This window comes from Carassius gibelio, chromosome A3, assembly GCF_023724105.1.
Source record: "Carassius gibelio isolate Cgi1373 ecotype wild population from Czech Republic chromosome A3, carGib1.2-hapl.c, whole genome shotgun sequence".
Taxonomy (NCBI): Eukaryota; Metazoa; Chordata; class Actinopteri; order Cypriniformes; family Cyprinidae; genus Carassius; species Carassius gibelio.
Window position 1 is genome coordinate 25,933,559 of NC_068373.1, and position 16,559 is coordinate 25,950,117.

Here is a 16,559-nt window from a genome sequence, read left to right on the forward strand (position 1 = left end):
ATTTACTAATTGTTTAAGAGGCCGTTAGCTGAACAAACAGCCCTACATCCTTATATTCATGCCAAGATGTAGGTGTTTTTTTTTTATATATAGAAAAACAATAAAGAATATTTTTAGCAGATACTGTGGTCCTTGGAGGTTTAGAAAATGCAAGTCAATGCTTAGCATTCCTTTGAGAGTCAAAAAAATCATATCAGGTTACACTAAATTAATACCCATGGCTCATGATGATACACTGAGGTCTTATGAAGTTAAAACATCAGTCTGTGTAAGAAACTGAACATTAACTAGGGCGGCTTGATTATGGCAAAAATCATCACAATTATTTTGGCCAATATTGTAATCTCAATATTATTTAACACGATTATGAGTGGGCCAGTTGGCCAAAACTTTATATGACTGATTTATTTAAAGATTTCTCAATTCTCAATACCACAGCAGAATACTAGGGTAACTAATTAACAGACATACTTGCAGACATACTTAAATTTCATTGTTTTATTTTGACAGCACATCTCCACCCAGAAATATTAGGGAAATGTATGCCCAAGGAATCGTTGCCCTGTTTCCATATCTTCGTGATCCCTACACAAAGAATGGATATGTAAGTGCAAATAATTTTTGTTAAAATCTAGTTATGGGGTAGTTGGTCACCTTTGTATTTATTAAGATGTGTTTGTTTTTAAAGGAACATTATTATGACCCTCAAAGTGGACAAGGTTACCTGACTTGGAAAATAAAGAACATTCAGAGGAACAGTGCATCATCAGAGAACTGTAGACGTTCCTCACAGTCTTTCAGTGGTGGCCCAACTTCGGAAAGAGAGGCTGCATCCAGCACAGATGTTATTCTCACTGAAGAACAGTGTAGAGAAGCAGTTTCTCTAATGAAACACACCTTAGAAGTGGACACCATCAAGATCAAAATGAAGGAGACATTTCAGTACCATCGCAAGATGATTCAAGACCCGAACAGAAGCACTGATGTGTTGACGGAATTTCCACGCTTCTTGGATGTTCAAGGCCTGGTGAGAGAACATGTCTATGTGGTGATAAGAGAATTTCTTTAACCCGGTCATTGGGTTGGGGTAAAACAAATATTATAGGTATAATGCAAGTTCAGCTCAATTGACAACATTTGTGGAATTTAGTTCATTACCATTTACAAAGAAATATAAAACTACAATGTATGTGCATAGTCACACATTTTTGAGCTTTATGAATTCTTCTGTTAAAACACGTTATTTGAGCTGTAAAGTTGTTTGAAACATTTTTATTGTGTTTGTATTAATGAATGTTTATGATGTTTTTGCAGATTGAACAGGATTTTGTTTTGCTCTTTGGTGAAAAGACGACTTCTAAGCTTTTAGAAAGGTGGCCAACTACATTCATGCACAAAGTTATTCAGCAAAGCAAAAGTCTTAACTCCTCCCAAGCTCTTCAGGACTTGATTGACTGTGCCGAAATGACTGTGAAGGAGAATGAAATAGGGGATGCAGGTTAGACTGTCAGAGTTCAGTATAAGATTGTTTAGACTTCTCCATGTATTTTTTTTTCTGATGTCATTTATTTTATTTTTTCAGGATGGAACAGTGACATTGCTTCTATTCTTCTTTTACTTCATTTGATCCCACCTTCACCACAAGGCAGAAAGAGACCTGGAAAGATGTCCGCATCTCAAGCAGAAAAACACCTCGTCATCTTCAAAAAGGTAAATTTGGTCTTTACTGTCATTTCCTGTAGTCTGCCGAAAATCAGTGTCTGTTGGGCTAATTGTATTGTGAAAAATTAATGTAGAGAGAGTCAATTGGAGAGCTGATTTAATTATTATTATTATTATTTTTTTTTTTTTTATCTTTAGGCCGGTACTAACATACAAGAGCACCTGGACTCAACTGAAGAAAGCACACAGCCATACCTGCTTGCCATGGGTCCAAAGAAGAACAGCATTCATGTATACTACATCATTCTCGACAAGAAAGCCATACCGTGCAAATCAGTGAGTGGTCTCAGTGCCTTTGATGAACTTTTTAAAGCGCACTTTGTGTTTGGTGCATCTTACAGCAAAGTCCTGCACAACATGTACACCTTTGTACAAACAACAGTTTTTCAGATTGACATTGGCAAAGTCAAAGAGTGCCCAAGAGTTGCTGAACTCAGAGCTAGATTCCTGCGTTAGATTTGATTGCTGGGAAAAATGATTTGTTTTGTTTGTTTTTGTTGTCTGAAAAACACAAATGTTCTTGTACATGGAGAGGAGAAATCGGCCTCCTTCTATAAAACTGGATGACGAGAGCAATGATTTGGGCATAAATGCAATACAGTGTTGGTGTCTACTTCGAAATGTGCCGCTGATATTTGGTGACATTGTGCCCCAAGACGATAAATACTGGCAATTACTACTACTTTTACTACAAATAGTGAGCATTGTATTTTCTCCCATTTTAACTGAAGGACTTACTGTTTATTTGAAACACTTAATTACTGAGCATCACAGGCTGTTCAAGTGCTTATTCCCAGGAAAGAATCTGCTGCCTAAACATTTAATGTGTCACTACCCTCGGTGTATACGAAATATTGGGCCTATTGTTCATATGTGGTCAATGCGATACGAGTCCAAACACAATTTCTTCAAGACTCAACCAAAATGTTTCAAGAACATAACTAAGATGCGTGCCAAAAAACATCAGAATTTTATGGCATATAACTGGGAAGCCTTTAACCATGACAGAATTGTACTTGGACCAGGAAAGAATGTCTGTGTCAGTGAATTGAATGAAAGTGTTCAGATTGCATCTAAGTTGAACATTCCTACAGAAACAAATGTTCTCTCAGTGAAATGGGTGAAGTATAATGGAACTGAATATCGTTCTACCTTAGTTATTTGTGGTCAGGTAGACCTTGATTTGCCAGTGTTTTAATAAAATCAGGGATATTATTGTCAGAAATGAATGCGTGTTACTGGTTACATCGCAGCTCAAAACTGTTTGTTTTGATGAACATCTTTTTGCCTACAGAATTGATCACAGACCCAGCACATCTCTGTGTTTACTGTCAGTGAACTCACTTATTACAAACCTTTTGATGTGCAGATGTCCTATGGGTCTGATAATTTCTTTTGTTTTGTTGTACCCTACTGTAATCTTATTCAAATTTAGCTGTCACTTGTTCATGTCTCTGTGAAGTTAATGAGTTTGTTTTATCCATTTTGTATTTCTGTGCAACCCCTCATGAATTTGACTGAACTGTTGAATGTTGTTTTAAAGTAGCCACTTTGCCCAGTTTTTAAATAAAAATTAGTTGTTATATCTGTCTGAAGACTCTTGATTTTAGATTTGATAATGTACATTGACACCATAGAACAAAGTAAAAATAAATTTTGCACTCAAAGGAATACTTTCTTGATAACACTTTGACTAATCCATAGGAATAACAACAACATCAAAAGGTGTTAAATGACCCGTAGTGTAAAATTTTAAGGTGTTAAATGACCCCAGTGTAAAATTGTAAGGTGTTAAATGACCCCAGTGTAAAACTTTAATAACAATAGTAAGTGTAACAATCTACACTCTCAGTGTTATTTTTCAGCACTATAAGGTGCCATTTTAACACTGTAAATTCAACACTACAAACAGTGTACATTTAACTCTGGACAGATTGGGACCATATATGATCTTTAGTAGTGTTAAAATTAACACTTTTAGAGTTAAATTGACACTGCTGATTTTACTGTGTGGTTGTCTATTTCAATAATACTGTACTTCATCTTGAAAGAATGTCATATGCATTGCATATCATTCAGGACGAATGCATATCTTTTTCAGAGAGCATGTATATTTTTCATTGAGAGCAGGCCTTATGTTTATTTTATAAATACCATTCCATAACAGACTGATGGAAACATTTAGTCAAGTCAACTAAGTTGACTTTGTTCTACTAAAAAAAAAACTAGACTAAGACTAAAAGACTTAAGACTAGACTAAGACTAAAACTCTTATGATATTTAGTCGACTAAAACTAGACTAAGACTAAAACATTTCAGATGACTAAAATGTGACTAAAACTAAATGGTGTGTTATTCAAAAGACTAAGACTAAGACTAAATCCGAATTCGCTGTCAAAATTAACACTGACTCCCATCTTATGTATTCCAAATTAACCCTTCTCATGAATTAGATATTATTTACTCAATAATAACTTGCTTATTTTACCCATCATTAACCCATTCTGTCATTAACTCAATATAATAACCCTAACTGGGTTACATCTAGGTGGATATTGAAGTCACCAAGCAGTACCAGAGGAGTACCATTTTCAGGAAAGTTTGATAGCATCACATCAAACTCCTCCAAGAAGATTCCCAATTGACCTGGGGGACGATAAATGACCACAAAGTGGATTTTAACAGGGTGGGTTACAGTAATGGCATGTGATTCAAATGAACCATTACCTGTAGGTGATGGCTGAAGATCAAGTTTCCATTCTTTTGATATGAGGAGACCCGTACCTCCACCACTCCCAGTGGTACGAGGAGTGTGGGAACAAGTGAAATTAGTGGAGAGGGCTGCAGGGGTGGCAGTGTCTTCAGGTTTGATCCAAGTCTCAGTCAGTGCCATGAGGTTGAGACCGGAATGAGTAGCAATAGAAGAAATTAAGTCTGCTTTGTTAACTGCAGACTGGCAGTTCCAGAGACCAACTGGAATAGACAGCGTAGTAGTAGAGGTCAGAGGTAGGTTTGTCAGATAGGCCTTCCTGCGATGTACGTAGCATGCTCTCCGAGTGTTAGTAGTGATAGTAGAGATCTGAAAGCACATAGTGACTACAAGTGTAAGAAAAATTTGAGAACAAGCTATACAAAAATTAGAGGAGAAAAGCAATACTCAAGTGCCCTATCGGTGTCCTCGCTCGGTGGAGTCGCGCAGGTAGAGTCGATTGTCTTAACACTCGTCGGTCTTCACATGAGAAGGATTCACACGAGGGCTGCCGCTGTGAAACTCACCGCTTTTGTATTTTCCTGATTACCTGTGATTGAAGTCAGCTGGCCACACCTCACTATTTTTTTATTTGCAGCAAATTAGGTTAATTGACAACAGTTCAGTAACATGATTGGGTATAAAAAAGATCATCTTATATATTGGAAGAGGTTTGCCAATCTGCAATAACTACATTTACAAATTGTAGAACTATTTCCGAATAATGTTGTAATTGAATACATTGCCTACAGTACATAATATCTTAAAAATAATCTGCTGAAATCTGTATGTGCAAGGGACGATGGTGAAAATCATTATTGGATGCCGTGATTTTTTTGGCCCTCAGGTGCAGTGTTAATTTTGACAGCGAATTCGGATTTAGTCTTAGTCTTAGTCTTTTGAATAACACACCATTTAGTTTTAGTCACATTTTAGTCATCTGAAATGTTTTAGTCTTAGTCTAGTTTTAGTCGACTAAATATCATAAGAGTTTTAGTCTTAGTCTAGTCTTAAGTCTTTTAGTCTTAGTCTAGTTTTTTTTTTAGTAGAACAAAGTCAACTTAGTTGACTTGACTAAATGTTTCCATCAGTCTGTTATGGAATGGGATTTATAAAATAAACATAAGGCCTGCTCTCAATGAAAAATATACATGCTCTCTGAAAAAGATATGCATTCGTCCTGAATGATATGCAATGCATATGACATTCTTTCAAGATGAAGTACAGTATTATTGAAATAGACAACCACACAGTAAAATCAGCAGTGTCAATTTAACTCTAAAAGTGTTAATTTTAACACTACTAAAGATCATATATGGTCCCAATCTGTCCAGAGTTAAATGTACACTGTTTGTAGTGTTGAATTTACAGTGTTAAAATGGCACCTTATAGTGCTGAAAAATAACACTGAGAGTGTAGATTGTTACACTTACTATTGTTATTAAAGTTTTACACTGGGGTCATTTAACACCTTACAATTTTACACTGGGGTCATTTAACACCTTAAAATTTTACACTACGGGTCATTTAACACCTTTTGATGTTGTTGTTATTCCTATGGATTAGTCAAAGTGTTATCAAGAAAGTATTCCTTTGAGTGCAAAATTTATTTTTACTTTGTTCTATGGTGTCAATGTACATTATCAAATCTAAAATCAAGAGTCTTCAGACAGATATAACAACTAATTTTTATTTAAAAACTGGGCAAAGTGGCTACTTTAAAACAACATTCAACAGTTCAGTCAAATTCATGAGGGGTTGCACAGAAATACAAAATGGATAAAACAAACTCATTAACTTCACAGAGACATGAACAAGTGACAGCTAAATTTGAATAAGATTACAGTAGGGTACAACAAAACAAAAGAAATTATCAGACCCATAGGACATCTGCACATCAAAAGGTTTGTAATAAGTGAGTTCACTGACAGTAAACACAGAGATGTGCTGGGTCTGTGATCAATTCTGTAGGCAAAAAGATGTTCATCAAAACAAACAGTTTTGAGCTGCGATGTAACCAGTAACACGCATTCATTTCTGACAATAATATCCCTGATTTTATTAAAACACTGGCAAATCAAGGTCTACCTGACCACAAATAACTAAGGTAGAACGATATTCAGTTCCATTATACTTCACCCATTTCACTGAGAGAACATTTGTTTCTGTAGGAATGTTCAACTTAGATGCAATCTGAACACTTTCATTCAATTCACTGACACAGACATTCTTTCCTGGTCCAAGTACAATTCTGTCATGGTTAAAGGCTTCCCAGTTATATGCCATAAAATTCTGATGTTTTTTGGCACGCATCTTAGTTATGTTCTTGAAACATTTTGGTTGAGTCTTGAAGAAATTGTGTTTGGACTCGTATCGCATTGACCACATATGAACAATAGGCCCAATATTTCGTATACACCGAGGGTAGTGACACATTAAATGTTTAGGCAGCAGATTCTTTCCTGGGAATAAGCACTTGAACAGCCTGTGATGCTCAGTAATTAAGTGTTTCAAATAAACAGTAAGTCCTTCAGTTAAAATGGGAGAAAATACAATGCTCACTATTTGTAGTAAAAGTAGTAGTAATTGCCAGTATTTATCGTCTTGGGGCACAATGTCACCAAATATCAGCGGCACATTTCGAAGTAGACACCAACACTGTATTGCATTTATGCCCAAATCATTGCTCTCGTCATCCAGTTTTATAGAAGGAGGCCGATTTCTCCTCTCCATGTACAAGAACATTTGTGTTTTTCAGACAACAAAAACAAACAAAACAAATCATTTTTCCCAGCAATCAAATCTAACGCAGGAATCTAGCTCTGAGTTCAGCAACTCTTGGGCACTCTTTGACTTTGCCAATGTCAATCTGAAAAACTGTTGTTTGTACAAAGGTGTACATGTTGTGCAGGACTTTGCTGTAAGATGCACCAAACACAAAGTGCGCTTTAAAAAGTTCATCAAAGGCACTGAGACCACTCACTGATTTGCACGGTATGGCTTTCTTGTCGAGAATGATGTAGTATACATGAATGCTGTTCTTCTTTGGACCCATGGCAAGCAGGTATGGCTGTGTGCTTTCTTCAGTTGAGTCCAGGTGCTCTTGTATGTTAGTACCGGCCTAAAGATAAAAAAAAAAAAAATAATAATAATAATAATTAAATCAGCTCTCCAATTGACTCTCTCTACATTAATTTTTCACAATACAATTAGCCCAACAGACACTGATTTTCGGCAGACTACAGGAAATGACAGTAAAGACCAAATTTACCTTTTTGAAGATGACGAGGTGTTTTTCTGCTTGAGATGCGGACATCTTTCCAGGTCTCTTTCTGCCTTGTGGTGAAGGTGGGATCAAATGAAGTAAAAGAAGAATAGAAGCAATGTCACTGTTCCATCCTGAAAAAATAAAATAAATGACATCAGAAAAAAAAATACATGGAGAAGTCTAAACAATCTTATACTGAACTCTGACAGTCTAACCTGCATCCCCTATTTCATTCTCCTTCACAGTCATTTCGGCACAGTCAATCAAGTCCTGAAGAGCTTGGGAGGAGTTAAGACTTTTGCTTTGCTGAATAACTTTGTGCATGAATGTAGTTGGCCACCTTTCTAAAAGCTTAGAAGTCGTCTTTTCACCAAAGAGCAAAACAAAATCCTGTTCAATCTGCAAAAACATCATAAACATTCATTAATACAAACACAATAAAAATGTTTCAAACAACTTTACAGCTCAAATAACGTGTTTTAACAGAAGAATTCATAAAGCTCAAAAATGTGTGACTATGCACATACATTGTAGTTTTATATTTCTTTGTAAATGGTAATGAACTAAATTCCACAAATGTTGTCAATTGAGCTGAACTTGCATTATACCTATAATATTTGTTTTACCCCAACCCAATGACCGGGTTAAAGAAATTCTCTTATCACCACATAGACATGTTCTCTCACCAGGCCTTGAACATCCAAGAAGCGTGGAAATTCCGTCAACACATCAGTGCTTCTGTTCGGGTCTTGAATCATCTTGCGATGGTACTGAAATGTCTCCTTCATTTTGATCTTGATGGTGTCCACTTCTAAGGTGTGTTTCATTAGAGAAACTGCTTCTCTACACTGTTCTTCAGTGAGAATAACATCTGTGCTGGATGCAGCCTCTCTTTCCGAAGTTGGGCCACCACTGAAAGACTGTGAGGAACGTCTACAGTTCTCTGATGATGCACTGTTCCTCTGAATGTTCTTTATTTTCCAAGTCAGGTAACCTTGTCCACTTTGAGGGTCATAATAATGTTCCTTTAAAAACAAACACATCTTAATAAATACAAAGGTGACCAACTACCCCATAACTAGATTTTAACAAAAATTATTTGCACTTACATATCCATTCTTTGTGTAGGGATCACGAAGATATGGAAACAGGGCAACGATTCCTTGGGCATACATTTCCCTAATATTTCTGGGTGGAGATGTGCTGTCAAAATAAAACAATGAAATTTAAGTATGTCTGCAAGTATGTCTGTTAATTAGTTACCCTAGTATTCTGCTGTGGTATTGAGAATTGAGAAATCTTTAAATAAATCAGTCATATAAAGTTTTGGCCAACTGGCCCACTCATAATCGTGTTAAATAATATTGAGATTACAATATTGGCCAAAATAATTGTGATGATTTTTGCCATAATCAAGCCGCCCTAGTTAATGTTCAGTTTCTTACACAGACTGATGTTTTAACTTCATAAGACCTCAGTGTATCATCATGAGCCATGGGTATTAATTTAGTGTAACCTGATATGATTTTTTTGACTCTCAAAGGAATGCTAAGCATTGACTTGCATTTTCTAAACCTCCAAGGACCACAGTATCTGCTAAAAATATTCTTTATTGTTTTTCTATATATAAAAAAAAAACACCTACATCTTGGCATGAATATAAGGATGTAGGGCTGTTTGTTCAGCTAACGGCCTCTTAAACAATTAGTAAATATGCATATAAACAGCCTTTTAATAAACAGAGTAGAATAATCATGGCTGATAGTAATACATGCAAATGTAAAAGAAAACCAAACTGGACACAAGCACAGCTGTTACTTCTTGCCCAGCAGGTTAATGAAAACAAGGATATAATCAAAGAAAAAAATGGATTGGGATAACCTCCAAAACCAAAGGCGATACCTTTTTAAAAGCTCATTATCGTCAAATGTTTCTAAAATGTTTACGTTCTGTGGCAGACTGCTGCCAAAAGCCATATTAGGATAGTTTGTGGCTTGGTCTTAGTGACTTAGGAGTCCTCTTCACTGCTCCTAAGATTTCACAGATTTAGGAGCTACTTTTAATGATAAAATGCTTTGTGAAATACTCTTAGAGCAAAAATTTAGGAGTCCTAAATTTAGGACTGACACACCCATTCTTTTTAAGATTTTCTTCTAAATTGGTGAGTTATGAGCTACATTAAGCCTTAAGATGTTTTGTGAATATGGGCCCAGATCTTCTAAAATTGTCATTTGTGTTCTGTGGGAGAATCTTTTGGGACGGCATCAGATTACCTGTGTTTTTCAGTTATATCTGCAGTAAGAATCTTGATCATCTTTCTCCTGGTGCTGTCAGTCAAGCTTTTGGTTTTGTTGTATTCCCTGATGATTGCGTCTCCACCAGGTTTAGTCTGCAGGATTTTTTGGACCAACTGCAAAGTGTTACGTAATACAATCATTGACAAACCATATCCCTCACAAGAACCATTCTGAAATAATCCATGTGACTCCAGTGGTTCAACCTTAATTTTATGAGGTGACAGGAATGTATTTTGTGTGCAAAAACAAACAAATGACTTTATTAAATTTCTTCACTCCTAAATCAATCCGTAAACAGTGTGCTTCCAGGATGGGGTTCTTCTGTGCTTCAGGTTCTGTCCTGCTTTAGGCTCTTTTAAATAGATGTTAGTTTACCATTTAAACGTGGACTTTTTACAGATTGATGAAGAAATTGTTTTTTTAGCTCAAAAAAATAAAAATAAAAATCCCATTCCCATAACCATAAATTTAAGGTTGAACCACTGGAGACACATGAATTATTTCAAGGATGTTTTTACTATATTTCTAGGCCTTGAACATTGCAGCTGCATCAGTTGTCAATAGAGGGAAAGATTTCCTTACTAATATATTAATTTGTGTTCCAAAACTGAATGAGAGCCTTACGTGTTAGGAACAACACGAGGGTGAGTAATTTATGACAGAATTTTCATTTTTGGGTGAACTAACCCTTTAATACCCTGCAAGTGATGTGTTCTTTAAAGCAGCAAAACATTCACCATGAAATCAAAAGCAGTCACAAAAGACATATATAATTGACAAGATTTAAACAGCAATGTGTCTTGGCTTACTAGTTGTGACTATCATCCAAGTCATGTTGATGCCAGGTGTGAAAAGGGCCAGAGATTATGTAGTCAGTTGTCACACAGTTACATTTCTTGTTTTTCATAGTCAGGTTTAAAATTTGTACTGTAGAATAATATACAATGCAAAAATCACAGACTCACAATTCTGGCTTCGTCTTCAACCCTCTGTTGCTTTCTTGAAGGACTTCCATCACTTAGAAGACTGGTGTCATCAGATTCATAGTTTGCATTCTGCAATGAGCTTTCTCCACTTGTCACAGAAGGGACCTGGGCCAAATCTATTGAAAAATAATTTTCATCAAATGACTGTTAAAATAAAGCTCTTTCTGATTCTGAAAACAACCACAAAACCTTGTGCAAAATTTAGGTGATAGCCCTGCTGTCTTGCCGCCGTTATGACAAAATTACATACACAATATTAAGTGCGAAGGACATGCAGAGCACAAAGGGCATTATACAATTCACACGTTAGTATTGGAAGACTGAAAAGTGTTTTTATATACGCTCTATTTTAAGTTTTTATTTAATTTATTTGGTGACATAAGGCAACCCGCCTGCATGGTTATGACAATTTTTTATTCCGTTTAACAAGTCCTCACCTCAATGCATCGGCTGCATTTTTTTAATGGTGGAATTAGGAGCCCAAGTACTGTTATAATTCAAAGTTCACATCTAGCCAAGTACAGTTCAAATCCCTGGATGTGTTATTGTTCTTGGGATGTTTCCCCTTTTATCAAGGATGCATCAAAATGTGACTTGTGTGAACTTGAGGGAGCAGGTAACCCACAATGCATTTTGCAACAACCAGCGAGCGTTAATGGCAGAGGACAAAACCCGCATAATTTTCAAAATATTACTATTATTGTTTCATGAAATGTACATTTAAGGGTTTTTCAGGCGGGAACGTAGGCTAGTTGTTTAAAACTCAAATCTGCAGTTTATTTATAAAGATGGTGCATATTTGAAAATTTGCTTCGCCTATTTCCAGGTGATCACCGGGCACTCAGTGCTCATATATACCGCCGAGTGCAGTCTCACCTCAGCTTGTCCTTCTGACCTTTGCCACTAGCTTGGATGTGTCTGTAGTAGTTAAACATGAAATATCATTTGTTTTAGCTGTATCTAACAGACAATCTTCATAAATCTATTATTTGTTCCTGGTCATATCGTTTGGGCGGAACACAAATTTTAGTTTATATTAACTTTTATATTACAGCGCTGATGTAGCATACATTTGCCTGAATTGTTTGCTTTTGTCTTTATTTCCTATTATATAAGCCTCTTATATTTCATACTTATACTTTTATAAGTATTTAATGGCTATTATTTTTTCATTAAAACTGACATAACCAAAAGAGGCAGCGTAGTCATACATTAATACATACAGTAAAGATAATCAGAGTGTGTGTATATATATATATATATATATATATATATATATATATATATATATATATATATATATATATATATATATATATATATATATATATATATGCAAATATTGCCTGAACCCCATATTAACGTTTTTTGTATTTGTGTGTGTATTTTATATTTTATATGTGGTTGTGTTTTATATTTCATTTTGTTATAAGTATACATACAGTGAGTGAAGATAATCTAAATATATCTGCCTTACCTGAACTACATTTTTGTGGCTATTATTGTTTAAATGAAAATGAAGAAGCAGTGGTGTTTGATATTATATTTCATCTTATTGTAAATACAGTAAGGATAACCGGAGTAGCTAAGACGAGCTGAGTGACGTTATCAAGTACGCAGCTGTTCCTTTTACAGACCTTGCGTCCTCCCGTTCTTAGGAGTTTGCACTCCCGAGTCGATCTTGCCAAGTCCGAACTTTGCGTTCTTGGTATTGAGAAACGGCCAGGGTGTGACTCGATAAATGCGTAAACCGTCGCATTAACGCGTTTTCAGTAATGTACATTCATTAGCAAAAGGAGTTTCACACTTATTGGTTTAGCAATAAAAACGGGTTTAAACGTAACTTGTAATTTGATATTCGCCAATTTAGGGACGTTTCTAAAATTACACACAACGTTTCTAACTTAAATAGCCTTTGAAGATAACGACTTAAACTCATAAAACCAACTTTAAAACTGTTCATATAGGTGTCAAATTTGATGCGCATCTTTTATATTTTTAATATTTAGAAAAACAATATGGTCAAATCGTGTGTAAAGGGCCATTTGTTTTAATACTGAAAGGGCTCAAACAACATTATTTAAAGCTCAATAGCATTTACAGTCACACACACACACACACACACACACACACACAAAGATAAATTACCGTGTGACGAGTTTTCGAATCGAAGAATAAAAACGCCTAAATTTGGTTGCTTTATAACCTCCTCGAAAACATCCTCATCAACTTCTGTGTAAGACGAATCGTAGAGCCTGGTCTCTGCGCGTTTGGAGGCGGGAAGTCAGAATTTCACAAAGGCTGTGAACAAACCAAAACGAGTTTCAGTTTAAAATTAAAAATTCTTAAAGTCAATAGCAGCTACAAACACAACTCATTTTACAAGTAAATTAACAAGTTAACATTACCTTCATCCAGAAAATCAGAGAGTTTCAGGTCGGCGCCAGAAACTTTAACAAACTTTTGTTCATGGTTGAACTTCACTTTAATGAGCATCCTTAATCCTAAAAGAAAGATCAGCAGAAGAGTTATTTCTAAACGTATTCGACATAATGTGTATTTTTTATTTAAATAATGTTAACAAGAAAAGCGCAGAAACAGACTTGCCTTCTCCTTTGCGTGCAGACAAAATGGCGTAATTGCCCCACAAGGCAGTCGTTGAGGGTGGAGTCAAGACAATTTGGCGCGTCTTTTTGCACTTTTAGTGTAAAAATAAAATCACATAATGTTGCACCCTGCAACTACAAAGACAGGGTGTACTCATCAACACTGTAGATTGTTAATTCAACTTTTTGGGAGTTATTAACATTTAACACTGCATTTTTTACACTGGTAATTTTACTGTGCACATATATTATATTTGTATTGTTTGTTCATTCAATTTCTTTATTTGTGCTATTTACACAAAGTTTACATTTTTTTTAAGTTTGTTTTTGTTCATTTAAAATAGCACTGCATAGTCTTCACTGTAAAATAAAATACACAATCAAACCAAAATGTATTCAGACACCTTCAACGTTTCTTACAATATCACAGTTTATTTGCCTGTAGTTTAGAAATTGGTAATAAAATATAACAATAACTCAGGATTAAACTGTGTCAGAACAACAAATTCATCTTGATAATGTCGGATGCAATGCTTAATTTGGTTCAGTCTGTGGTGTGAAAAGGTTTCATTAGCAATTAAAGAAAGAAACACTTAAGCAAAACATGGTCAGGTCCCTATTATTTTTATTTTTTATTTTTTAGTCACTAGTAAAACAATATAATCTATTCTATCTGATTTTTGGATTGACTTTGGATAAATTCTTGTTAAAACTACAAAGTAATTAAATCAAGAGCAGTGAGTGATTTACTTTCATTTTCATACATTAAAGACACTGACAGCAGAGCTAGTAAATTAGGCGCGGTCACTTTAAGAGACAAATGCATCCATTATAAAGATACGCATCCGATTTCTTTCCAACTCTTTACTTTCACTGAAGACATAACTACAGACTTTTTCGAACACACTTTCCAAGACGGGTATTTCGACATATTAAGTATGTATTTGTTGTCGGTACAAAAGCAAGAAGACTTTGAGACGCGTCTCTGCTTGCTCCCTGAACACCAGAACACCGCGCTGCTGAATTGAGCTTTTTCACTTTTCGCTCTTTTTCTTATGTTTATTTAAAATGCGATTTGTATTTGTTCGTTCAGGTGCAGGAGGACGCAAATGTCCTGAAGGAGATCTCGGTTCAGTGTTGCGCGTAACCATCTGCTCAGTTCAGCGTTCCTGCATCGCGGGGCTGAAGCCAACTTGATGCGTTGAATGCTCGGAGCACGTTATAAAACGTATTCTTAAAATACACATTTCTGTTTTAATAAATGCTCATATTAAAACATAGCATTACACATAAGTAGGTACAAAAATAATCAGTGATACATTTACGACCCCATAAAAATTTGGGTCCAAATGGCATTTCAAAAGGTCGCAGTGTAGTTCCATGTGTAAACAACTTAACTGTTATGAAAACGTCCTCGAAACTGTGCGAATTTCTGCAAACTCATCTTTGTTCTCTTTTCTGTGTAACTGCTGCTGCGTTTGTTTAGCTGTTGCGCTTGCATTTGCCGCGACTTTTTAAAATGGCTCGGCTGCTTCTGCATAGATCAACCTACCCTCAAAGATTCGCTCTGATTGGATCTCTTCTCCATTCGTCCCTCCCATATATTTTCGTCTAATTTTTATTCGTTGACTAAAGTGTCAGTTATATTTCGTCACGTTTTTCGTCATCATATCTGACTTTTTATTTAGTTTTTATTTAGTTTTCGTCCGTGAAAAAGGTTAGTTGACGAATATTTTTCGTCATAGTCTTCGTCAACGAAATTAACACTGCTCAGGTGGCACTGCTTTAAAAATGGCATTCTGTTATGAAGATCACTGCATAGGCTCAGACTAGTGCTGCAACAACGCGTCGACGTCATCGATTACGTCGACTACAAAAATACGTCGACGTGTGTGAAATGCGTCGATGCGTCACACTGTTTGTTTACATCTCGCGTAATGGCATACTGGGAATGGAGAAAGTTGCATTCTATCACAAAAACAGAGACCATCGTTATCAAAAGTATGTGAATACTTTAAACAGGACAAATAAAATGGCCCTTTGTTCCCTTTGGAAAACAGATATGGTGAACCACGGCAGCACAACTGCGATGCGCGAGCACCTCTGAGGAAAACATCTTGCCGCTCTCTGGTGTTACGGTTTAACTGGTTACCGTGTGATCTGGTAACCAACTTCCTGGTTCAGGTCTGATATTCTTGCGCTTGTGGCATTCTGAAAAGTTGAGATTTTTTAGATACGGACCGCGTCGCTTCCATTATGAGCGCACTTATAATATATATATATATATATATATATATATAGAGCATAGAAACCATGCTAAACCATAGCAGAACTCTGACTACATTTTATGATTTGTGATGCTAAAGAACATTTCATGACGTCTCAGACAACTGTAAATTTATGGCTACTGTGGTTTAATTAATCGTTAGATTAGTCGACAAAAAATAGTCGTTAGTTGCAGCTCTAGCTCAGACACACGTGCAGAAATCATGATCAGTGAATGCAGTTTACCATGCCATCCACAAATCCAGCTTAAAGCTTTGTCATGCAAAGAATTCATATCGGAGCATGATTCAAAATTCCACCATCTTCTCTGGGCCAAAGCTCATTTAAAAATGACTGAGGCAAAGTGGAAAACTGTTGATGTTCATCTGGTCAGATGAATCAAATTTAGATTTTTTTTTAGAAACCATGGATGCCGCATCCTGCAGATTATAGAGGACACTTCAAAATCAATCATCTCTGATGCATTAGTTCCTATGGGATGGACAGCTTCCACATTAGAAAAGGCAACATCAATGATGAAAAGTACATATACAGGTTTTAGAGCAACATATGCTTCCATCCAGATAACGTCTTTATGAGGGAAGGCCTTGTAAGACAATGCTAAACCACATGCTGCCTCTGTTACAACAGCATGGCTTTATACTA

General features: G+C 35.9%; 2 protein-coding genes and 1 pseudogene across 2 annotated transcripts; 2 read left to right on the plus strand and 1 right to left on the minus strand.

Moving 5' to 3' along the window:
• LOC127953562 (C-factor-like) overlaps positions 1 to 16,559 on the plus strand; it is a 30,728-nt pseudogene that overhangs the window by 13,532 nt on the left and 637 nt on the right.
• Positions 404 to 3,305, plus strand: LOC127953556 (uncharacterized). The gene is made up of 5 exons (XM_052552743.1): positions 404 to 604; positions 689 to 1,027; positions 1,315 to 1,498; positions 1,583 to 1,710; positions 1,861 to 3,305. The coding sequence occupies exons 1-5, from the start codon at positions 539 to 541 to the stop codon at positions 2,176 to 2,178; spliced, it is 1,035 nt and encodes a 344-aa protein (XP_052408703.1). The 5' UTR covers positions 404 to 538; the 3' UTR covers positions 2,179 to 3,305.
• On the minus strand, positions 6,148 to 9,037 carry LOC127953551 (uncharacterized). Its single transcript, XM_052552730.1, has 5 exons — positions 8,849 to 9,037; positions 8,426 to 8,764; positions 7,955 to 8,138; positions 7,743 to 7,870; positions 6,148 to 7,592 (listed from the first exon to the last, which is right to left on the minus strand). The coding sequence occupies exons 1-5, from the start codon at positions 8,912 to 8,914 to the stop codon at positions 7,275 to 7,277; spliced, it is 1,035 nt and encodes a 344-aa protein (XP_052408690.1). The 5' UTR covers positions 8,915 to 9,037; the 3' UTR covers positions 6,148 to 7,274.